General features: G+C 36.1%; 1 protein-coding gene across 2 annotated transcripts; it reads right to left on the bottom strand.

Annotated features, from left to right (window-relative positions):
* Positions 1-162: 162 nt before the first annotated feature.
* On the bottom strand, positions 163-27,136 carry LOC139500965 (alkaline phosphatase, tissue-nonspecific isozyme-like). Of its 2 annotated transcripts, none has more exons than XM_071289893.1 (10): positions 26,834-27,136; positions 23,237-23,457; positions 18,398-18,572; positions 11,911-12,080; positions 8,894-9,004; positions 5,247-5,349; positions 3,757-3,897; positions 3,212-3,403; positions 2,767-2,904; positions 163-793 (listed from the first exon to the last, which is right to left on the bottom strand). In XM_071289893.1, exons 1-10 carry the CDS (start codon positions 26,907-26,909, stop codon positions 510-512), a joined length of 1,611 nt encoding a protein of 536 aa, XP_071145994.1. In that variant the 5' UTR covers positions 26,910-27,136; the 3' UTR covers positions 163-509. The 2 variants fall into 2 exon arrangements, with proteins under 2 accessions (XP_071145994.1, XP_071145996.1); XM_071289895.1 differs by lacking the exon at positions 26,834-27,136 and adding an exon at positions 26,435-26,558.

Here is a 27,136-nt window from a genome sequence, read left to right as displayed (position 1 = left end):
CGCTCTTAAATTAACAAAGACAGACGTCAAAACCAGCGAACTCTGTTAGATCAAATGTTGTCTGAGGAAGTGAAAACCATAGTTTAGTATAAGATCATAGTTTATAAACTGTTAACATTTAAACACAATGGTGTTATACATTTCAAAGAAAAAACACTCACCATAACTTAATATTTATTAATTTTACTACAAATTATTAGATGTGGTTTACACGTGGATGCTCATTTCCGAAATTGTTTTGTATGTTTTCATTTTCCCAGCTTTCAATTCGTTTACTGCCTTTATCCCAAATCCCGACTGTACGACCCCAAATATCCCAAACCCCGACTCCCCTCCCTATAAAGCGTGTCATCCTTCTCCTTTTAGTTGTAAATTTTACATATTTCATCAAAATCATGGTAAAAAAGGAATGGAACAGAAAATGTTTTATAATACATCATAACAATACAACACGAAATGCTGATTTTGAGACCAATGACGCATGCAGTCGTTCAATAATTCTTTTTTCCTCATAAAAATATAGCATAAAATAAACAATTAACAAATAACAACAAAATAAAACATGAATTGAAGAAATTATTATGTAATGATGATGCAGTGTTTGTTTGCCTACAGTGATCTTTGTTTTGACCAACGCAAGATGCATATGCCATCACGTGGGCTACATAATGTTGTTCTTGTACACCATGTATAAGATGTGCCATTGGTCCCTTTGCATAAATAGCGACGTCTTCACCTCCATGGGTTTCGGATTTTAAAGGAACTCCACTGTTTTGGACATAATCTTTATCATCTGAAAGAAAAGGCAAAATAATAACTATTTTGAAGCAACGCCATTGTTTAAAAATAAATTAAAACTGAAATTGCGATGATTCTTCGGAAGAACAATTTTTTCCATTTGATATAAATAGGAGGAATTTTAATAAAACTCTAGTGACCTGTTTGATCATATTCGTTTTTTTCGGCCATATGACTTGGTTAATGTATACTCACTTTTGTTATTAGCCGTTGAATAATTTATAAGATAAAATCCATATGGATACAATATAACAAAATCCAAGTCATGATATCTGTACCATTAAAGTCCATTATATCAAATCTTCTTATTTTTATGTAGTTAAAGTTGATGCTAACAAATGGAATCAAGCGGCATAAAATATTAATGTTTATGTCTGATCCATTTGATTTTGTAAGCAATGAAATATGTAGAAATCAACAAAAAATGTCATATCTAGAACATGTAGAAGCTAAGCCTAAATACTCTATAAGCCTACATTTTCGTTAGTTTTTTTTATGAAGAATACGTTATAGTAGTCTAGAGCTTTAGCAAAGAAGTGTAAGAAAGTTAAAACTATTCTTCAACTGCACATTTTTGTCATTTTGATAATGTCCTTAGAAAAACTATGTCCATCTGAACAACTTTTGATTCAGGGGTATATTCTTTTCCGTCAGGTGGTAGGACATTTCAGCACTCAACCGAGAACGAGCAACTATTTAAAGAAAATCAATCTTACAATTTGTGCACTTAGCGGGGAAATCAACTGTTCTGGATAAATTTTCGTGTAAATAAAACAAAAAACAGTTTATTGTTTCCACATATTGCACCGATTGTACGCTTGATTTTCCTTTAACGAGAACGAGGATGTCCTACTACCGAGTCGGAAACCTCACAGAAAATCATATACTCCGGAGTCAAAAGTCGGTCATATGCAAAATAGATTTATTAATTAATTCAACAGTTTACAAACTATGTTGATTGCGTGTATCCCCGGATTTGTTCTAACATGAGCAACACGACGGGCACCACATGTGGAGAAGGACCTGCTTATCCTTCCGTAGCCCTAGTTTTCGGTGGGGTTTGTGTTGACCACTCTTTAGTATTCTATGTTGTGTGTTTTATGTACTGTTGTTTGTATGTTTGTATGCTTGTCTTTTTCTTTTTCTTTTTAGCCATGATGTGATCAGTTTATTTTTCCTTCTGAGTTTGAACGTCCTTTTGGTATCTTTCTCTCTCTTGGGTTTTGTTGTTTGTCCCTTAATGCAGATTTTCGTCGAATTTTAAGTATTATGTTAACAGCACAACAGGTGCAACTTATGGAACAAAAACTGCATACACGGAACACCTAAGATCTTTTTTGTCCGTGTTGATTATTACTTTATTTGTTATGTCATCTTGTCAACGGTTGTATTATGCTTTTTACTTTCAAATATTTTGGCTTCGAGCACCACTGAAGAGACACCAATTGTCGAATGGTCATCCGATGCTGTGAAACTGATAAATCTTCATGCTCTGTTTATTTTTGTCTGTTCAAGTTCAATGATGCTGGTCAATATCTTTATCTTTTCTGAAGTGGTTCCGGACTGTTGCTTATCTTTTTGAATATTTTGTGTTATCTGTAACCTTCTTTCGTTCAGTTCATGAACAACATGACGGATGTCTCATGTGAGCATGATCGGTTTTCCCTTCCAAAGCATTTGAGATATCCTGCAGTTTTTAACGAGGTTCGTATGGTTCAGTCTTTAGTTTTCTATGTGTTGTTTCGTGTCCTGTTGTTTGTCCGTTTGTCATTTTCTTTTTTTTTAAAGCCATGTCTTTTTCTGTTTATTTACGACTTATGAGTTTGAATGTCCCTTTGATATCTTTTGCCTTTCTTTTTTATTAAATTGTAGGCAGAGTAAGATAAATGAACATTGCGTCCTAACTATGCACATTATCAAATCATGATGATTAGCGACATACTATTTGCTGACTAAATATTTACTTACGTAAATTGTCTACTTCCTCTAAAGGGTCAGTTCTTCCTGCTCCTGACGTGTTGAATCCTGGTCCATTAGCATACAATAGTGTAGTATAAGCTTTGCCGTCTAACGGATACCATTGACGAAAAAGAGGGTCTACTACACCTGAAATCCCAAATTAAAAAGTAATGTTCTAACATAAAAACTTGTGTATATAACAAAGTATTTTAAAACGGACTGTTTTGGTTCCCCTCTTTCTAATGTGGAAGGATCATATGAAATGCTCCAACAATAGCAATATTATACATTTTTTTTACTTTGCTTTAAAATTTACAAACAATATTCCTAGCATTAGCTGAAGAAATACGAAATTAGTTACATGCAACAGCTATTAAAAAAATAAAAATTCACTTAACACAATTAACAGCTGCAAAAATTTTCTTTTAAAGTCAACAATTGCAAATAAATTTACCTAGTATGTCATTGCCTCGTTTTGGATATCCTGCAATATTGAACACATGAGAGTGGTCAGCAGTGACGACAATCAATGTTTCTTCCTCGTCAGTTAGCGCTACAGCTTCTCTAACGGCGTCCTCCAAGCTTAACGTCTCGTACAAGGCTTTCTTAGCTTTTCCATCATGATGCCCATGATCAATACGACCTCCTTATATAAAGCACATTGTTCATTCATGCATTTTATAAAGTGTTCGTAAGACATGTATGTTCTAAATTAATTAGAGTCGAATAATGTAAGAGTGTAATAAAATATAAGAAATTGTTGAAGAGACGCTCTTCAGTTGACAATTTTCATTTGATTTAAACAACTAAAAAAAAGTCGGATAGTCAATGCAATGGATAGCAGTGAGAAGTTGTTTTTAAAAATAAATGAACATAAAGGGTAAAATTTCGAAAATAATTTCTTCTTTACATATCCAAACACTGTTGAATAACTGCCTGATTTGGATCTTTTAGGAGCGAGACGTATATTTAATTGATAAACATATTTACTATATATACCTTCTACCATTAGAAAGAATCCATTTTCGTTTTTTCTGAGTATTTGAATTGCCTTCCTGACTAATTCCGGCAATGAAGGTTCTCCTTTTTCACTTTGGTCCCTTTCTAATTCATAGTCTAAATGGTCTTGCTGGAAAAGTCCTAAAACAGAAATAAAACAAAACGATTGAGTAATTCGTTTAATTGATTGATTGTTGGCTGCTTACCGTCCAGTGGCAAATATTTCATGCATATTCAGGACGAAAACAAGTTAACAATAAATACAATAGGTAGGTTGTTGTAATAGAGGCCATTTAGGATGATGGTCAAGGAAATTTGGACTGCCACTGGAAAATGAGGGTATATTGGATAGGGACAGAAATTTTGCCTTGCAACATGCCACCTACGGACCCCTCAAAGAGTTGTTGCAAGGGTTCTTAACGTGCAAAGAGCGTGGTACTCTCGCGTGGTACTCTCTTTACATGAGGCATCGGATTTAACGTCCCCAGTCTGACCGGACGTGACTGCGAACTTGATACATCCCGCACAGCCAAACGGACGTCCCACTTCAGCAAGCGTTTTACTGTCGGTCGGGAGAAGACCAAGTGACCATATTTCTATACCCCAGTCACCCTTGGGGTTAGTAATTCGTTTAATGTGTTACTATTATTTTGAAAGAACAACATTAATTTGTGTATTTAGTATGATACAGTGCAAAATTTAAATAAATGGCAAGCATATACTATCATATTATTTTTTATAGTTTCGTGTTGCTGTGTGGTTTTTTAAATTCAATATTGGCTAGATGTATACGGGTTTATATCTCACAAAAAATGTAACCCTGCTGCATTTTACGGCTGTTCATTTATTTGTCTCAGAGTTTAGTGGGACGTTTAGTTTGACGTCCATTTTCCTTTAATTGGTTTACATTTTTAAGGGATCAGCTGAATCCTGTCATCTGAAATGGGATTTTCTTGCTGTGTTGAAGACCTATTGGTGGCATTCAGCAGTTGTCTGGTCTTTGATCAGTTTGTCTCTTTGAAACATTCCTTTTTTCATTCTTAAATAGTACAATGAATCTTTGTCTTTGATTTAGGGATGTCAGGGGTATGCCACTGTACAAACTGGTGTATGTTAACATGTCTTTATGTTGTACTAGTTAAAGGTAATGTTGTACTAGATAATATATAGAATGTAAAAAAAATGTATACGTTTTTGCTATTTTCGATTAGCATTAAAAGAAAACATTTTAGTTTATTTCATGAAACTAATTATAAAAATTCTTATATGAAAATAAAACTTATATACAATGAACAGTGAGCGAGGAAAATTCTAATTTGTGGTTTTGTGTTCTGGTAACGTTTCATTAACAGTCTTTGCATACGTATATAATATTACCCTTTATGTTAAAATAAATGAATGTAGGTGAGAACGTATGATTATTTTTAGAATGTGTTCGTTGCTTGTATGCGTAATGTTTTATTGTTGAAAGCATTTTTAATTTGCCTTACCTAGTAAATAATCTGTTTTTGATGGATCTATAGCGTTGAAATCCGAGTTGTTCCAAACATATTTGTAAGAAGCACCTCTTTCCTCTTTGTCTAATTTCCACATCTGATAAAATAAAAACCAGAATCGTTATATATACTATTAAACGAGAAGACCGCATTTTGTGAGTCGCTTCTTTTCCTTTCACGATAAATTAATCATCATGCCTCTATGTTCTATAAGTAACATGCATAATCGCATTTGTCATCCATTCTTTTGATTATTCAGATTGAGTTATTTTTGGTGAAAAACGACAAAATGTGTCATACCACCAATTAAAAGTCCCTATCTGTTCAACCAAATTTTGCAATTTTCACAGCTTTCTAAATAGTTTACCTTAAGTTTAACTTCATAGAAACTAGGTATATCCTGAATCCTACAGGTGTCACCTTTCTACATGCCAATTTTCAACATACATTCAAAATCATATAAGAAAGAAGAGAGCTTCCGAAAGGAGGTACCACTAAAAATAACCCCTGGTTTTCTGGAAATCTTAAATTAGTATACTATGGAGCGCATTAATCCTCAATTTTTAATGCAAACTCATAGACAGGTAAATTTTGGCTTAAAATGGTCTTAATATATTTCTCTTTCAACAAAACTTTCATTTCTGCAAATTTGTTGGTTAGTTTAGGTGAACAATGACATCAAATGCACTATTTTTTGTCCGAGTAGGCCTACTTTCTAAATTTGAGGGAGTAACTGGTGGTATGACACCAAAAGGAGTCCGGATATTGATTCCGTCATCAGACTGACTTTTAGTCATAAGAAAGACTCAATCTTAACTACTCGGCAATTCTCGCTATGCAGTACAATTTCTTCGTGCAACCAGAAAGGCCGAGTAGTTCCGATTGAGGAAAGACTTCCGGTTTGAAACATGCACACAAGTACAACCAATCGTATGATAGATAACAAAACTGAAAAATAAATAAGCCAATCAGAGCATTCTTCATATCATGATGTTAAGGTCGCAAGAACCACAACTATTATACCTACTTATAGTGGACAATTATTTTTCGCGTTTATCAACAAGTAAACTACGATTTTACTACTTTAATATATAGAGACTCTCTGTATTCTGTCTACTGTTTTCTTTGAAATGTTTACTATTTAAGGGATCATACCAGTTGCATATATATATTAAAATAAGTAAAACATGTGGCCATAGTACTAGGATGCCACATCGGCAGTATATTTTCTTAGTTTCGAGTTGATTGGACTTCAACTTCATCAAAAACTACCCCGACCACAAACTTTAACCTGAAGCGGGACAGCCGGACAGACGAACGAACGAACGAACGAACGAACGCACGGATTCGCAGACTAGAAAACATAATGCCCATAAATGGGACATAAAAATGTATTGTTAAAACTTAAAAGTGAAAGTACTGATTTAGCAAAAATGAAAGTAGGGTAAAGATTAGAGGGATCAGGACCCCTCCGACCACCCCTCAAATTACCCTCAGTCGGTCTTAGTCATTTATACAAGATTCATATCCTACCATTGGCATGTTAATAAGGCTCTCAAAAGGAAAAGCACTGATGGATTGTCCTAGAAGCATACTTTATTAGACTAATAATGGTCTATATATAAGCAGTTACATTTATTTCATGTTTGAAGCGGTGCAAATTTTTACTTTTACCAAAAGATGCATTTTAGCAAAGGAGAAAAATAATTGTGGTCTGAGGCCAGAAACACGAAAATACTTGAATTTAACAGAAAGGAAACAAATATCGGACTTTGGAAAAAGGGAGAGGGCTTTTGATACCTTTTATGAAATTCTCCATACATAATATATTTTACAAAAAAATCATCCCAAAACAGTTTACAAGCTGTATATGCCCGCGATTTTTTCGGTTGAGTTCTAATTGAAATGAATCTATAAAACTCTTATTTGAAACATCAAACAACAAATCGCACATGATTGAATTAAAATCGCATGTCAATTCAAAATCGAGTGTAAGTGAAATTGACAGTCTCTTAAGGCATGGGGCCCTTTTTTAAAACTACTAATATCGCACGATGGCAGGATAAGAGCACGGACACTATGAATAAATAAACTCATCAATTATGCCACGATAGAAATTGTGCACGCTAGAAGCACGGCTCGTCATTCTACAAAATTCCTAAAGGTTTTGCCAAATACAGATATGATCAGCTGAGGTAAGCTATGTCTGTGGTAGAAAATCCTTGGTAATTCGAACATTTCAAGTTTTGTAAACAACTTATTAGTATAATCAATAATAATTCCTGTCAACACAGAAGTGCTGATTACTAGCCTGTGGATATTCTCGGGAGAATATATAGTTATCAAAGGTATTAGGCTTATTATGTGATACGCCAATCGTGCGTTTCGTCTACACAAGACTCATTAGTGACCCTCAGATCAAAATAGGCTGAAAATCAAGAATTTGTGCCCAATACGGCTAAGGTAATCTATAAAGGCAACAGTGGTATACCGCTGTTCGAAACTCGTAAATTGATAAAAAAAAAAAAAAAAAATCTGGTTTACAAACTAAAACTGAGGGAAACGCATTAAATATAAGAGAACAACGACACAACATTAAAATGTAACACACACAGAAACAAACTAAGCATTAGACAAAATCCGATGAGAATAACAAATATAACTATGCCTGGAGAAAAGAAAATCCTTAGTATTTCGAATAATTCGTACTTTTGCAAACAGTTTTGATTACTAAAAATGACCATACAATTGATATCCATTTCAACACGGTCACCGAAGTGCTGACTTCAGGACTTGTGTTACCCTCGGGAACGTAAAGTTCATCAGCAGTGGCATCGACCCAGTGGTGTTAGTAGTTATCTAAGGTACCAGGCTTATAACTTGATATGCCAGACGCGCGTTTCGTCTACATTAGACTCATCAGTGACGCTCAAACAAAACGTTCCAAAACGTTTTGCCAATTACAGCTAAATGAATAGAATGAAATTCAAAACAGTGTAGCTGTGGCCATTGATTGACACATTAAAATCATCCATTGACTGGGACAATTTACGTGAACGTTTGTCTGTAACGACCACTGTTCACGACGTATCTACGATAGACATTTAAACTGTGGGGTCACCAAAGGTTTCTTAACGCCTTTAATTATAAAATAATTCGAAAAATTAATCAGGAATAACCTTTGTGTTTTGATTTATATAATTGATATAAATCAAAATATCGTGTTATTTCTGATTAATTTTTCGAATTACTTTATTTAGGTGTTGAGAACCTTTGGTGACCCCACAGTTTAAGTGTCTTTAAAAAGTACATAGTGAGCATTGGTCGTTACATACAAACGTTCACCTAAATTGTCCCAGTCAATGGACGATTTTAATGTGTCAATCAATGGCCTCAGCTACACTGTTTTGAATTTCATTCTATTAGTTGAAATGTAAAAAAAAGATTCATTTCATCTCAAAAAGGGGTATTCATGTCACAATTCAATCAAATGTCGCCACAATATAATAAACCCTTCAAATTCACAAATGATCGGACATAGTAATAGTAACTATGTTGTCAACTGATAAGAGAAGAATCACATATCATTCTTTGCGCGGTTAAAGGGATGTAACTCAAATATTTATCTGAACAATACAAACCTGTATTAGATCTAAACCGTCGCGTCTGCCTTTTGCACTGTTGACCTTTTTTGTTTCAGGGTCAACAGACGTGTTTGTCATGAAATACTGTCTACCGCCTCCAAGTATAACCTAAAATGTTTAAATGTCTGTTTAAAACAAATAAATTAAATAAATGCTGAGTATTCACCTCATCTGATTTTCTTTTTGTTAAAACATATTTAACATTAAATCAAATACAAAAAAAACCCATTGCAAATCAAGACAATAATAACAGATTTCTTTTGAATAATGACGAAAACACAACAATAAACGTACTAATATAAATTATGATACACGGACCGAAGCTACAAACAAATGCATGTAGACAATTTAATAGCTTAACACATGACACACAATGAGTATTAACGAACATTTTTGTTTTAAAATAAGTATCCGTTTTAAAGTTAACATGTACTTAAAGAGTAATCAGTGAGAATGAAACAAACATTCAGATTTGATATGAATGGTTGCTTATAAATCATCTATGTGGGATTTCAGAGGTGTACTGAAGGTGGAAGTAGAATTTGAGTAAATTGACACAAATACAGCACAAACAGACGCAAAAGTACTCATCACAGAGAAACATACAAACAAACAAATAATATAATAGTCGACACAACATGCAAACAGTAGAACAACAACGAACATCATCATCAACGACAGACACCACAGGACATCACAAACAGTGACACACTTACGTAACAATTATATTAACAATATCAGTCCAAACAATTAGCATGATAATGATGGTATTAAAAGGCAATTTTAGACCATCAGACTAGTTTACTATGAGTAAATATTGTCAACTTATCTGCCCAATAGATTGTTCTACTATGAGTAAATATACTCTTTATACCTGCATATCAGACTGGACTACTGTGAGTAAATATACTCTATTTACCTGCATATCAGACTGGACTACTGTAAGTACATATACTCTATTTACCTGCATATCAGACTGGTCTACTGTGAGTAAATATACTCTATTTAGCTGCATATTAGACTGGTCTACTGTGAGTAAATATACTCTATTTACCTATATATCAGACTGGTCTACTGTGAGTAAATATACTTTATCATATACTTATCATTGATATAATAGCGTTTGCATATGTGTAATGAGCGGAAGTACACAAAGTTATCAAAGTTACCAGAATTATAATTGTGTTCGCCAGACGCGCGTTTCGTCTACCTAAGACTCATCAGTGACGCTCATATCAAAATATTTATAAAGCCAAACAAGTACGAAGTTAAAGAGCATTGAGGATCCAAAATTCTAACAAAAAAAATTGTGCCAAATACGGCTAAGGTAATCTATGCCTAAGAAGTAGTGTTGTCAACGGTTAATCGGTCGAACGACCGAATACCGAATACCAAAAACGCTAACCGGTTAACCGGACTTTTTTTCAATTTTGATAGATTTTATATAAATTTGTATTGAAATTATTAAAAGGTTAGGTTTTACTTAAAAATGTCGTCGTGGTAATTAATTTGACTGTAAATTGATTACTATTGTTAATCCCATCAACATAAAATTAATTAGAATTTGTCTCTCAGCTCGGGGCAGGATCTAAAGAAACATAATTAGTATACTTGTTTTTTTTAGCAGTAACTCTAAATCAGTAATGCGATTAAATTTTACGATTTACTTCATTATTTCGTTTCTGATCTAATATTGTGTAAACCTACATCTAAATGTGCAACCTCCGTCGTGCAAGGTTTAGTCTTACTTTAAACGAAATGCTAACTCAAAAATTGTGAAATGCAAACCAATGTGAATGTGCTCAATGCATACGTGATAATACGAGTAACATGCAAACAAAGTAAAGAAACAGGCCGTACGGTGACCTATAGTTGTTGCTTTCTGTGTAATTTTGATCTCTTGTGGAGAATTGTCTCATTAGCAATCATACCACATCTTCTTTTTATAATTAATCACTCAAAATGAAACACTCCACATCATTTTCGGAGACAACAAGTGAAAAGGAAAGAATAATAATTTTCAAACACATTCAATTCCACGACATCAAGTAGTTTTTTTTATTTTATTTTTCAATCTGAAGTTGGTACAAACGCTATAGTTGATACGGTGTAGTTGCTTATCAAAAGTCAAACTTCGTAAGAATCCTCACAGACAAGCCTGATAATGCCAGAGGAAAAACTTCAATTCTAAAAGCATAAATTTATCACTTAGATAACAGGTTGTTAAATTGACACTCATACCACATCTTATATCCATGTGAAGGATACTACTGATAAGGCTTGCAAGCACCAACTCAAACTACCGGTTACGGTTAATCGGTCGAACGATTATCCGAGTAACCGGTTAGGCAAAAGTGTACGATTTGACAACACTACTAAGAAGCCATAATTTCCCACCCGGGCTGATAACCCATATCAGGTGCATCTCTTGCACAAAACCCATAATAGTGCCTCTCATGCAAGTTACTTCCGGTGTTTCCGGTATCGGTTGTTTACTTTTCCATTGTGACGTCAGATATTCTTTATGACGACGTCAAAATTTACGGGAACTTTTGTTGGGATAGTTTAGTACTTGCTAACAAATGCCATTGACAATTATGAATCATTTTATAGTACAACATGGAGTAATAATGATCATAAAACTCTTCCAAATTTTCAATGTTTCAAAATGCCTCTATAGGAAATTTTACTATACATATATATGGAGGTAGTGATGCTGTTGTTGGACAATTATAGTATGTATATATGTGATTCATAATTTAACTTCTTTATAAGTTTTTGACTGTTTTAGTTATTGCATTTGTTTATTTGCCTTACATAAAACTATTGTCGGAAGTAGATGATAAAGCGATTAATACATGGCCTTTTCCATATCAACCTGGGTATCTATCATCCCTCGACCCATATCAGCACCTCGGCTCTGTCTCGGGATGATACCCAGGCTGATATGTAAAAGGCCATCTATTTACCTGCATATCAGACTGGTCTTCTGAGAGTTGTTATGAACTACTTACCTGCATATCAGACTGGTCTACTATAAGTTGGTATGCTATATCTTTGCACTCGCCATGATTAGCTGGTAATTTGATGTCACTCTCCCATTCTCTCTGTGGTGCATGAGCGTATGCTGCTGCTGGAGTAGCATGTGTGACACGTGTAGATGTCACTATTCCTGTACTTTTACCTACAACACGAGCAATGATTTAATAATTTCGAGCTAACAACAAAACTAAGACAAACACAATAGTTTCCGTTCGCCTTCTTTAAAGATGAACCAAGCGTGCAGTTTAATATGATGCTGCAGAATACCAATAACAAAAGGAAAGTAGACATTTTAAACATTAAAATTTTCAAGAAATTTTAGTGATTGTCATATAGTAGAAGACTCTTGGTATTTACGAATGGCGTAGAAAAAGAAGCTGTTCAATAATCCTCGTTACAATTACAAAGGATAGCTAACATAATAAATAAATGTGTCAGAAATTATGCGATTTATTATTTCAACTGGTTCGATTCAGAACTTAAAATTTCTTTTGGCTACTTGATATCAATATTTTGTAAAAATCTAGTTTATGGGATGATGTCACATGCACTTGTTTGTATCCACGGGAAGGCAAGGTCGACTATCCATGTGTTATAGACCTTCCCATTGATAGACTTGCTTGTATCCACAGGAAGGTAAGGTCGACTATCCATATGTAATCGACCTTCCCATGGATAGACTTACTCGTATACACGGGAAGGCAAGGTCGACTATTCATATGTAATCGACCTTCCCATGGATAGACTTACTTGTATACACGGGAAGGCAAGGTCGACTATCCATATGTAATCAACCTTCCCATTGATAGACTTGCTTGTATCCACAGGAAGGAAAGGTCGACTATCCATATGTAATCAACCTTCCCATTGATAGACTTGCTTGTATCCACAGGAAGGAAAGGTCGACTATCCATATGTAATCGACCTTCCCATAGATAGACTTACTTGTATACACGGGAAGGAAAGGTCGACTATCCATATGTAATCGACCTTCCCATTGATAGACTTGCTTGTATCCACAGGAAGGCAAGGTCGACTATCCATATGTAATCGACCTTCCCATTGATAGACTTGCTTGTATCCACAGGAAGGCAAGGTCGACTATTCATATGTAATCGACCTTCCCATAGATAGACTTACTTGTATACACGGGAAGGAAAGGTCGACTATCCATATGTAATCGACCTTCCCATTGATAGATGTCAACGGGAAGGTAAGGTCGACTATCCATATGTAATCAACCTTCCCATTGATAGACTTGCTTGTATCCACAGGAAGGCAAGGTCGACTATCCATATGTAATCGACCTTCCCATTGATAGACTTGCTTGTATCCAAAGGAAGGCAAGGTCGACTATCCATATGTAATCGACCTTCCCATTGATAGACTTGCTTGTATCCACAGGAAGGCAATGTCGACTATCCGTATGTAATCGACCTTCCCATAGATAGACTTGCTTGTATCCACAGGAAGGCAAGGTCGACTATCCATATGTAATCGACCTTCCCATAGATAGACTTGCTTGTATCCACAGGAAGGCAAGGTCGACTATTCATATGTAATCGACCTTCCCATAGATAGACTTGCTTGTATCCACAGGAAGGCAAGGTCGACTATTCATATGTAATCGACCTTCCCATAGATAGACTTGCTTGTATCCACAGGAAGGCAAGGTCGACTATCCATATGCAATCGACCTTCCCATTGATAGACTTGCTTGTATCCACAGGACGGCAAGGTCGACTATCCATATGTAATCGACCTTCCCATAGATAGACTTGCTTGTATCCACAGGAAGGCAAGGTCGACTATCCATATGTAATCGACCTTCCCATTGATAGACTTGCTTGTATCCACAGGAAGGCAAGGTCGACTATTCATATGTAATCGACCTTCCCATAGATAGACTTGCTTGTATCCACAGGAAGGCAAGGTCGACTATCCATATGTAATCGACCTTCCCATTGATAGACTTGCTCGTATCCACAGGAAGGCAAGGTCGACTATCCATATGTAATCGACCTTCCCATTGATAGACTTGCTTGTATCCACAGGAAGGCAATGTCGACTATCCATATGTAATCGACCTTCCCATGGATAGACTTGCTTGTATCCACAGGAAGGCAAGGTCGACTATCCATATGTAATCGACCTTCCCATAGATAGACTTACTTGTATCCACGGGAAGGCAAGGTCGACTATCAATATGTAATCGACCTTCCCATAGATAGACTTACTTGTATACACGGGAAGGCAAGGTCGACTATTCATATGTAATCGACCTTCCCATGGATAGACTTACTTGTATCCACAGGAAGGCAAGGTCGACTATCCATATGTAATCGACCTTCCCATTGATAGACTTGCTTGTATCCACAGGAAGGAAAGGTCGACTATCTATATGTAATCGACCTTCCCATTGATAGACTTGCTTGTATCCACAGGAAGGCAAGGTCGACTAATCATATGTAATCGACCTTCCCATAGATAGACTTGCTTGTATCCACAGGACGGCAAGGTCGACTATCCATATGTAATCGACCTTCCCATAGACTTACTTGTATCCACAGGAAGGCAATGTCGACTATCCATATGTAATCGACCTTCCCATTGATAGACTTGCTTGTATCCACAAGAAGGCAAGGTCGACTATCCATATGTAATCGACCTTCCCATGGATAGACTTACTTGTATACACAGGAAGGCAAGGTCGACTATCCATATGTAATCGACCTTCCCATTGATAGACTTGCTTGTATCCACAGGAAGGCAAGGTCGACTATCCATATGTAATCGACCTTCCCATAGATAGACTTGCTTGTATCCACAGGAAGGCAAGGTCGACTATCCATATGTAATCGACCTTCCCATGGATAGACTTACTTGTTTACACAGGAAGGCAAGGTCGACTATCCATATGTAATCGACCTTCCCATTGATAGACTTGCTTGTATCCACAGGAAGGCAATGTCGACTATCCATATGTAATCGACCTTCCCATTGATAGACTTGCTTGTATCCACAGGAAGGCAAGGTCGACTATCCATATGTAATCGACCTTCCCATGGATAGACTTACTTGTATACACAGGAAGGCAAGGTCGACTATCCATATGTAATCGACCTTCCCAAAAATAGACTTGCTTGTATCCACAGGAAGGCAAGGTCGACTATCCATATGTAATCGACCTTCCCATATATAGACTTACTTGTATACACGGGAAGGCAAGGTCGACTATTCATATGTAATCGACCTTCCCATTGATAGACTTACTTGTATCCACAGAAGGCAAGGTCGACTATTCATATGTAATCGACCTTCCCATAGATAGACTTACTTGTATCCACAGGAAGGCAAGGTCGACTATTCATATGTAATCGACCTTCCCATTTATAGACTTACTTGTATCCACAGGAAGGCAAGGTCGACTATTCATATGTAATCGACCTTCCCATAGATAGACTTACTTGTATCCACAGGAAGGCAAGGTCGACTATCCATATGTAATCGACCTTCCCATTGATAGACTTGCTTGTATACACGGGAAGGCAAGGTCGACTATTCATATGTTATCAACCTTCCAATGGATAGACTTGCTTGCTGTATCCACAGGAAGGGAAGGTCGACTATACATATGTAATCGACCTTCCCATGGATAGACTTGCTTGTATACACGGAAAGGCAAGGTCGACTATTCATATGTTATCAACCTTCCCATGGATAGACTTGCTTGTATCCACAGGAAGGGAAGGTCGACTATTCATATGTTATCAACCTTCCAATGGATAGACTTGCTTGCTTTATCCACAGGAAGGGAAGGTCGACTATACATATGTAATCGACCTTCCCATGGATAGACTTACTTGTATAGACGGGAAGGCAACTTTGAAGGTCGAATATTCATATGTAATCGACCTTCCCATGGATAGACTTGCTTGTATCCACGGGAAGGCAAGGTCGACTATCCATATGTAATCGACCTTCCCATTGATAGACTTGCTTGTATCCACAGGAAGGCAGTGTCGACTATCCATATGTAATCGACCTTCCCATTGATAGACTTGCTTGTATCCACAGGAAGGCAAGGTCGACTATCCATATGTAATCGACCTTCCCATGGATAGACTTACTTGTATACACAGGAAGGCAAGGTCGACTATCCATATGTAATCGACCTTCCCATAGATAGACTTGCTTGTATCCACAGGAAGGCAAGGTCGACTATCCATATGTAATCGACCTTCCCATAGATAGACTTACTTGTATACACGGGAAGGCAAGGTCGACTATTCATATGTAATCGACCTTCCCATTGATAGACTTACTTGTATCCACAGGAAGGCAAGGTCGACTATTCATATGTAATCGACCTTCCCATAGATAGACTTACTTGTATCCACAGGAAGGCAAGGTCGACTATTCATATGTAATCGACCTTCCCATTTATAGACTTACTTGTATCCACAGGAAGGCAAGGTCGACTATTCATATGTAATCGACCTTCCCATAGATAGACTTACTTGTATCCACAGGAAGGCAAGGTCGACTATCCATATGTAATCGACCTTCCCATTGATAGACTTGCTTGTATACACGGGAAGGCAAGGTCGACTATTCATATGTTATCAACCTTCCAATGGATAGACTTGCTTGCTGTATCCACAGGAAGGGAAGGTCGACTATACATATGTAATCGACCTTCCCATGGATAGACTTGCTTGTATACACGGAAAGGCAAGGTCGACTATTCATATGTTATCAACCTTCCCATGGATAGACTTGCTTGTATCCACAGGAAGGGAAGGTCGACTATTCATATGTTATCAACCTTCCAATTGATAGACTTGCTTGCTTTATCCACAGGAAGGGAAGGTCGACTATACATATGTAATCGACCTTCCCATGGATAGACTTACTTGTATAGACGGGAAGGCAACTTTGAAGGTCGAATATTCATATGTAATCGACCTTCCGATGGATAGACTTGCTTGTATCCACGGGAAGGCAAGGTCGACTATCCATATGTAATCGACCTTCCTATAGATAGACTTGCTTGTATCCACAGGAAGGCAAGGTCGACTATCCATATGTAATCGACCTTCCCATGGATAGACTTACTTGTTTACACAGGAAGGCAAGGTCGACTATCCATATGTAATCGACCTTCCCATTGATAGACTTGCTTGTATCCACAGGAAGGCAATGTCGACTATCCATATGTAATCGACCTTCCCATTGATAGACTTGCTTGTATCCACAGGAAGGCAAGGTCGACTATCCATATGTAATCGACCTTCCCATGGATAGACTTACTTGTATACACAGGAAGGCAAGGTCGACTATCCATATGTAATCGACCTTTCCATAGATAGACTTGCTTGTATCCACAGGAAGGCAAGGTCGACTATCCATATGTAATCGACCTTCCCATAGATAGACTTACTTGTATACACGGGAAGGCAAGGTCGACTATTCATATGTAATCGACCTTCCCATTGATAGACTTACTTGTATCCACAGGAAGGCAAGGTCGACTATTCATATGTAATCGACCTTCCCATAGATAGACTTACTTGTATCCACAGGAAGGCAAGGTCGACTATTCATATGTAATCGACCTTCCCATTTATAGACTTACTTGTATCCACAGGAAGGCAAGGTCGACTATTCATATGTAATCGACCTTCCCATAGATAGACTTACTTGTATCCACAGGAAGGCAAGGTCGACTATCCATATGTAATCGACCTTCCCATTGATAGACTTGCTTGTATACACGGGAAGGCAAGGTCGACTATTCATATGTTATCAACCTTCCAATGGATAGACTTGCTTGCTGTATCCACAGGAAGGGAAGGTCGACTATACATATGTAATCGACCTTCCCATGGATAGACTTGCTTGTATACACGGGAAGGCAAGGTCGACTATTCATATGTTATCAACCTTCCCATGGATAGACTTGCTTGTATCCACAGGAAGGGAAGGTCGACTATTCATATGTTATCAACCTTCCAATGGATAGACTTGCTTGCTTTATCCACAGGAAGGGAAGGTCGACTATACATATGTAATCGACCTTCCCATGGATAGACTTACTTGTATAGACGGGAAGGCAACTTTGAAGGTCGAATATTCATATGTAATCGACCTTCCCATGGATAGACTTGCTTGTATCCACGGGAAGGCAAGGTCGACTATCCATATGTAATCGACCTTCCTATAGATAGACTTGCTTGTATCCACAGGAAGGCAAGGTTGACTATTCATATGTAATCGACCTTCCCATTGATTGAAACAAGTGCCTGTGGATGATGTTTATACGTCTACTTTTACCGATTCAAATGGCATCAAATCTACCAAGTAAATATATAACGAATATTTGCATTACAAAAACTAAGAATAAATGCAATGGTATTCAAAAAGTGTACAGTTTATCCAAAAACAAAATAAACAAACCAGCATTTTTTGACCAATTGACCATGCCATCAACTTTTGCATTTTTAATTGAAGAACAATTTGCGTATTTGGCTCTTCCATCGACACCTATTGTATAGTAGTTTGCTTTAATTCCCGCCATAAGGGCAGTGGCTGTTGCACCCGAGTCTGATGTCTGTTTGTCTATGTTATAAGTCTGCAATTATAAAAATAATCAATTTACAGTGTTAACTATTACAAGTTTTTATACTATCAACCGTTAAACGGGATTCATAGATATACATTTCTAGTTTTGGGTTTTATAATTAATATTTTGTGAAGAACCACTCTTTCAGACAATACACTGAAGATGACAATATCAAAATGCTGCACCTTTTGATCTACAATATATTTGTTAAGTTCAGAGGCCGGATTAATATATATCAACAGACAGTTGGTAATCCAATGAGTTCTAACTATATGTACCCATAATGGCACATTTGTTTTGTACAATGTACTCGTGAGAAGCAGGATTTATTCAGAACCTTATGAAAGCCAAAATAGAAAAACACCTTCCGAAATTCTTAAATTTGACTATCAGATATATTGATGATGTCACAACACTGAATTGTCCATATTTCAGACAATACTTACATCTCATACATCCCAGTCAACTTGAAATTAAGGATACTACTGATATTAGAAGAACTGCTTCATACCTTGATCTTTTCCTTAATATTTACACAGATGGACGACTTCACACTAAAATCTATGACGAACGGAACTATCTCAAATTTCCAATTATATCAATTTTCCATTTCTCAGCAGTAACATACCCTGTGTCTATTCCTATTGTGTTTACATATCTATGTTGATACGTTATGCTCGATCGTGCATGTTCACACTATACGGACTTCATAAACAGGAGTGTGTTCAACTGCTCCAACAGAGTTATGAGGAAGAAAGATTAAAAACGACACTCATGGACATCATCGCCAATTGGTGGATCTATACGATGTGTTTGTGTCTAAACTAACTAACGATATTTTTCCCACTTATTAGATTGTGGTCTACCATCTAAATCTACGTCATCCGCTGTGCTAAGTACCGAAAATAAATCTTTTGCCGAGTGTGAATTCGCATTGCTATTAGACGTGTCTCTGTATTTATGCACCTAACATTCATGTATTTAATTATCATGTTTCTTTTGTAAGTCTGGTAAGATATTGTGTTATGTCTTATCGCTATGTGGTTTGAATTATATTTTTTATTTTCTATATGTTTGTAAAAGTGAAGATAATCAATCAGCTAGTTAATTTATGTGATATTTAGTTTAAAGCAACAATATGCACAGGATTTATTTGTTTTCACACAGTTTTGATTTAGAAGAAAAACCGACATTGTTAGAAAATACAAATTATTACAACATACCAAGCTCCATCCCAATTTTATATTCTATTTTTTTTTTAAATTGACCTGTGGTCAAATAAACGTCACACAGTACGTCACGTTTTGTGGCGTTGATACATTCGTGTGGTGCACAGTTCATTATTATATTGTGTTGTACTGTCGTAAATTCATTGGAGGTGGTGTCCGTTGTTATTCTGTGGTTAAAATGTTGTAATGTTCTTTTATATTATTTATTCATGTACCGTTATTTCTCTCCCCCGAGTGAGTTCATTTGTAATACATTCTATAGTCACGTAATGGTGTCTTTATAGCGGTATTTTTTTTACATCGTCATATAAGAGGAAAGTTTGGCTACCCATAAAAACCAGGTACAATCCATTACCACTTCTGTTGTTACACCTTATAGTCGATGTGTTTCCCTCGATTTTGGTTTGTTACCCGGATTTGTTATTGCTTAATCGATTTATGACTATTGAACAGTGGTATACTACTGTTGCCTTTATCTATAAATGATTTATGGATGCTAACAGGTGCGGATCCAGAAAAGGGGAGGGAGTCTGGCAAACAAACATTAAGTGATTCTTGTAACAAATATGTCATGCATTTATCATATATATATGAAGCATCGTAACTTGATTAGGCCCTTGGCCCCTGCAGACCCCTAAATCTGCCCGTGGCTAAACAGCGAGCTAATATAACATGCTTTAATATTCAGAATGATATATTCCTTTACTTGGGAATGGAAATCACGATCTCCATGCAAACATGCTACAACTTGACCCCCTAAGTAGTTGCAAAAGATGAAAGATGAACTTGTCCACAAGGAGAAATGTGTCTCTAAATTTCAAACCTCTATTGATTTGATGTTGTATAAAAATTTTCAAGTTATCAATTCCAAACAAGCCATTCGAAATTTAAAAAAATAAAAAGGCGGTGACATTCTGTGAGGAAACTCAAAAGATTTTCTTTGCCTCACATAAGATAAGAGATATAAGATCGAATACACAGCAATTGTTCAAAATGTAATTTTCTTTAAAAAAAAAGATTTGTTTCTTTACAGTGCAAAAATGCAGACACTATTCATGAAAAATATCTCACATGTCGTGATGTTGAACTCTTTTTGTGTAAATAATAATATATCTTCCGCAATACCATCTGTATTCGTTTTGTATACATTTATCTTCCGTAACACCTGCTGTATTTGTTTTGTAAATAGATAGATGTGAAACACAGTATCAATTAACAAACTGTATCAATAGTATCAATATACAAAATACATTGTCGTTTATCATACGACTCTAGAGCCACTGAATTTATAAGTTAAACTACTTTTACGTATATAAAACACATGCACTTAAATTTCCTACATGTATACCTTAATGTTATAACAAGAATGTGTCCCCAGTACACGAATGCCCCACTCGCACTATCATTTTCTATGTTCAGTGGACCGTGAAATTGGGATAAACCCTCTAATTTGGCATTAAAATTAAAAAGATCATATCATAGGGAACATGTATACTAAGTTTGAAGTCGATTGGACTTCAACTTCATCAAAAACTACCTTGACCAAAAACTGAAGCGGGACGAACGGACGGACGGACGGACGGTACAACGAACGGACGCACAGACCAGAAAACATAATGCCCCTCTTCTATCGTAAGTGGGGCATAAAAACTTACAAAAACATCACAGCCATTATTGTACTCAGTAATTCCAAGATCTTCAAAACTGCACGCACACACAATGTGTTGAACAGAGAACTGTTCTGTTTAGTTGCAAGTTGATGCAAACTATAATCTAGAGCTTGTGTAGCATACCTGTTATCTATAAATTCATGATAAACTACCTCGACCAAAAACTTTAACCTGAGAAAGAGCTGTTTCGCACAATCTCATTTTCATGTTCAATGAACCATGAAATGTGGACCAAAACCTAAATTTGTAGTAGCTTTTAGAAATTCCCATTCATAATGACTATATGTATGCAAAGTTACAAATGGTTGCAACTATAACTTCATGATAAACAACCTCGACCAAAAACTTTAACCTGAGAAAGAGCTGTTTCACACAATCTCATTTTCATGTTCAATGAACCATGAAATGTGGACCAAAACCTAAATTTGTAGTAGTTTTTAGAAATTCCCAATCATAATGACTATGTATGCAAAGTTACAAATGGATGCAACTATAACTTCATGATAAACAACCTCGACCAAAAACTTTAACCTGAGAAAGAGCTGTTTCACACAATCTCATTTTCATGTTCAATGAACCATGAAATGTGGACCAAAACCTAAATTTGTAGTAGTTTTTAGAAATTCCCAATCATAATGACTATGTATGCAAAGTTACAAATGGATGCAACTATAACTTCATGATAAACAACCTCGACCAAAAACTTTAACCTGAGAAAGAGCTGTTTCACACAATCTCATTTTCATGTTCAATGAACCATGAAATGTGGACCAAAACCTAAATTTGTAGTAGTTTTTTAGAAATTCCCAATCATAATGACTATGTATGCAAAGTTACAAATGGATGCAACTATAACTTCATGATAAACTACCTGGACCAAAAACTTTAACCTGACGGACGGACGAACGGAGGCACAGACGGACGGACGGACGAACGGAGGCACAGACCAGAAAACATAATGTCCCTACTACTATCGTAGGCGGGGCATAAAAAGTATATAGGAACATTTTTCAGGGACAAGTGCCTGTAATACAAAATGTTGTGATGGTTATTCGGTTGTTTGATGTAAAACGAGTGCATTTCATAGATAACAAGAATGTGTCCCCAGTACACGAATGCCCCACTCGCACTATCATTTTCTATGTTCAGTGGACCGTGAAATTGGGGTAAACCCTCTAATTTGGCATTAAAATTTAAAAGATCATATCATAGGGAACATGTATACTAAGTTTGAAGTCGATTGGACTTCAACTTCATCAAAAACTACCTCGACCAAAAACTTTAACCTGAAGCGGGACAGACGGACGAACGGACGAACGAACGAACAGACGGACGGACGGACGCACAGACCAGAAAACATAATGCCCCTCTACTATCGTAGGTGGGGCATAAAAATAGACGCGGATGAACCATGAACATAAATGTCAAGCTCTAGAATGCCTCGAGTTTCCAAATTTGTGAATACATTTCTCAGGGACTATAAACAATTGGACATCAACACCAAACCCCCAATTGGCAGAAAAAAAACTATTATTTCTAAAACAGACAAGAAGTAGTGAAGTTCCTGACTTTAAACCCACATCTGATTTTTCTGCTTTAAATATATTTCAGAAATGAAAACGGTTTATCAAAATTATAAAGGTTAGTAGTTTATTCAAATGAAATTTGTGTCATTTTTGATCATTTTTTAGAGAGTGCATGATCATGATCTCACTTATTACAATAAGTACCATATTAAAGTCAATATTTTCAGCGACATATGAACTAAATTTACCTTGGAAAGTGCGACATGTGGAAATTTTTCAAATTCTAAAATAGTTTCCTCTCCGGGTCGACCTTGTTTCTGACCACGCAGTATCCTGGCTGCTGTAACAGTTGACACGCCCATCCCATCACCAATGAACAAAATGACATTCTTAGCCACATTTGTGTTGAGTTTGCGATTCAGGGCATTCTTTAAAATCTCTTGAGATTCTTTCCTCCATACGTATGCTTCTGTAGAAAAGAAAACGTGCGTAATTAAAATTTTGATATTTGATTTATAAATTGATAAATGGACATGATATGAATCCGTCTCTTGTGTTCTATACCCCAAGGGAAGTGAAATATAGATTTTTTTACAATCTGGTCTTTTCTCGTTAAAAAGTTATACATGCTGACTGACCACTGTGACTGATGTTTATTTGGCTTAATAGTATTTCTATAAATACAAAGGTCAAATCCTGTTGAAATAAGGACGTTAAATTATGTGTCACATCTAGTCTGAATAGGGAGGTTAACTTTGTAGAGCGTCAATCATTCTTCAAGTGAAATGACGCTAGAAAAAAATGGCGTTGATGAGTCTTTATGTGATAAGTGTACGGTTAAACTTCTGTCAGTACACCAAATTATCTTTCTCCCATTGCCATCTAGTCTTTCAAACAGCAAACCTCGGATGATCCGCCACATTTCTTAGTGTGCAGGTACAGAACCAGTATTTTGAAAGGGGACCGAACAAGACAACATGAGGAGTTTGACTATATATATGAATTAACCATCATAACTAGCTCCACAAGGGTCTCTATTTAATATACTTCAGGTGTTTGGGGAACGGAACCTCCGGATCGAGGAGCATCGAATCAGCGGTCCTTTCATTCAGCTGAAACTACGTTTACTTTTAATTAACTAGTATTGTTAATTTGGGTTCGACTTCAATACGCTTAAGCTGAACCCTCTATACTATATTAATAAATTAGTAAATGCAAATATATACCTATGGAGTGATACGAGTTACTCAGTTAAAACTAAATTGGCCTAATGACCCCATCCCTCCTCATTTTTCCCGTTTTGTTCTAATCGGTCTATTTTGGGTCTAAACATCGACATGCGAAAATTAAATGTTTCGATCTACAAATAAACATGCCAAACCCTACTTAATTAACCTGGAGGTGTAATGTATCGATCTTCAGAAATACAACTCCACTTACTCAACCTTAGTGAGTAATAAATCCTTTTTCGGTCTACAAATTGACTTCCGTCCATCCCATCTTTTTTAGTTGCAAGTCAAGTGTTAAGCGGGTATTTTTTTTAATGTTATTTTACATCTTTTGCTAAAATATAATGGAAATGAATAAGAGGATGTCGTCACATTCTTGTGGAGCAGAAACTTGTATTCCTTTCTCAAGAGCATCTTAGTGAAATCTCGGATATCTCGTATATAGTTGGCATCAACCCTCTATCGAAAATGGCATGTTTGCGCCTGTCCCAAGTCAGGGACCTCTAACCTTTGTTAGTCTTGTATGTTTTTCTAATTTTTAATATAGTTCATTTATATGTTTTGGAGTTAAGTATGATGTCCATTTTCACTGAACTAGTACACATTTTTATTTAGGGGCCAGCTGAGGCCCACCTTTGGGTGCGGGATATTCTCGCTGCATTGAAGACCCATTGCATGATGGCCTCCGGCTGTTACTAGTTTCGATCTGCTCTTTGGTCGGGTTGTTGTCTCTTTGACATATTCCCTATTTCCATTAACAATTTTATGATTGGAATTTAACGCAAACTACAGAATATCTTTCAACTGCATTGGAGATAGTTATATTCCGTAGACATGCGGTGCTACATAGAAATAAACAGTCCAATATCGGAAAGCTGAAATCATATCTTTTCGTAAATAGTAGTTCTCATGAGTATAAGCATTGTCTTTGATGGATTTTGAGCTAATATTGAGGTTTGAAGTAAGCTGGCTTCACATTTAAGTTTAATTGTGTGTTCTCTCTAAACTTGCTATGTGGTATCTCAGGAATGTAAAGTTGGCTGATGTTTCTATTTAACTAGATCTAGATTGGGTTGTTTTCTTTTTGTGACTGTCAATGCAATTTTAGGGGTTGGATCTCCATTTCTAAACTTTGTGTCTATTTTCCCTGTTCATATATGTTCAAATAAGAAGTGTGGTATGATTGTCAATGAGGTATAACTCTAAAACAAAAAATGACACAGAAATTAAAATTAGGTGACCTTCTAGTTCTTCTATTAAGCGTATATGGAACATGTCGTTATCAGTTTATGAGTGATCAGATTTATACGCTTTATCAAAAATATCCTTTTTTGGTGAGTAAGACATATTAACTACTACTTCTTTCGGTCTACCGTGAAATCGACATATCGCCATCCCATTTGTCTTTATTCACATTCTTAAGTGTTGAGGTACTTTTTTTTCATTTAATTTTAATTTAATTTAGATACCGACCATTCATCTTTCTTGTTTGGGTGGAAAAGGGGGGGGGGTGTTAGGGGTATACTTTTATTTTTACTAATGACAACTTTGAGACTTTCATTTGAATAAAAAATAAAAGTTGCCGTTATCCCTAATCTTGGAGGAAAGCAAAAGTTTTTTTCCCCATTCATTTCCCATCTGAATCAGTATCATAATTAAACAATAATAGTGTGATATGTTTGACATTTTTCATTTCGAGGCTGATTAGCTTATTTTGCGGTTGGATGTCATACGATGATCATTTCTTCAATTCTTTTCAAATCAACATGTGTACATATAGTTGTCGACTTCTAAACCATTTGGTCCCTGTTTGGGAGTTGTCTTATCGGGCTAATCATCGATCATACCGCATCTTCTCATTCATAAATTAATATTTTTTACCCCCCCCCCCCCTTTTTCCCCAGTTTCGTCCGTCTTACACTAAAAGTAGCCTGGGATCCTGGTCCAATGCTAAACAGTAGAATGGCACAAAGAGGAGGTACGGTCAATATGTCGGACTACATCAATAGAGACATGACGGTTAAAATCTAGTAATTCACTTAATTATTGTCACTTTTCAGGTCGAAATTAAATCGGTTATAACCCGGTTTGTATTTTTAAATTTGATTCCAATAATCATGATAATCATTAATTTAGGCCAAGTATAGGTAAACGTTAGAATGATTCGTGACATATTTAAAGTATTAACGTGACCAATAAGTTAAATAGATGACATACATTTTCAAACCTGCATGATCTAAATTGATAATTCCGTATAAACAGGATCAAATCCCCGACGTTCCCAATTTTAACCCTCTTTTGTTGTTGGACTGGTTTAATTACATTAACGGGTGTAATTTAGTTATCAGGTTGCGTAATATCATACCTGCAAGGTACCTGTATAGGTGATGAAAGGTCAAAATGTAATTTCAAAACATTATAGTCACGTGTTTTTCGAAATATTATAGTAAAATTTCACAATATGAAATAATTTTAAAACAAATATCATGATAAATAACTATTCAAAAACTATTTATTCTCAACAAATATTATAAACGCAAGTTTCACTGTAAACAAATTTAAACTATGATATCAAACAAAATATTAATAAATAAAAATGAAATTTAAAATACCTACCTTGTGTGTAAATATAGTTCCAAAATAGAATAAATATAATCGAGAACAGTACCACGTGTTTATCACATGGAGACATTTTAACATTTAATACTTTTAAATTTAAATTGTCGTGGGTGTGAAAATTCGTTGACCAAACGGTAGTCAAAGCTGACAAAATAAACAAACCCCTTAATCAAGCCCCTGATAAACCCATATCCATTTGATTAAATGATCAATCGGATTAAATCGATATTTATGGGGATCAATAAGAAATTTCCCCTTTTCCAATAATGATGTAAAACAACCAGACTGTGTCATCAGACT

This window comes from Mytilus edulis, chromosome 13 (genome assembly GCF_963676685.1).
Source record: "Mytilus edulis chromosome 13, xbMytEdul2.2, whole genome shotgun sequence".
Taxonomy (NCBI): domain Eukaryota; kingdom Metazoa; phylum Mollusca; class Bivalvia; order Mytilida; family Mytilidae; genus Mytilus; species Mytilus edulis.
Note: the sequence above shows the minus strand (reverse complement) of the source record. Positions and strands in the feature narration are given on the sequence as shown.

Excerpts from the sequence above, each read along its gene's own strand:
- LOC139500965 (XM_071289893.1), bottom strand. The coding sequence starts at position 26,909 with ATGTCTCCATGTGATAAACACGTGGTACTGTTCTCGATTATATTTATT. Across the intron at positions 18,573-23,236 it reads CACATGTCGCACTTTCCAAG|ACTTATAACATAGACAAACA; the intron begins GTAAATTTAGTT and ends TTATAATTGCAG. Across the intron at positions 9,005-11,910 it reads TAGACCAGTCTGATATGCAG|GTTATACTTGGAGGCGGTAG; the intron begins GTAAGTAGTTCA and ends TAAACATTTTAG.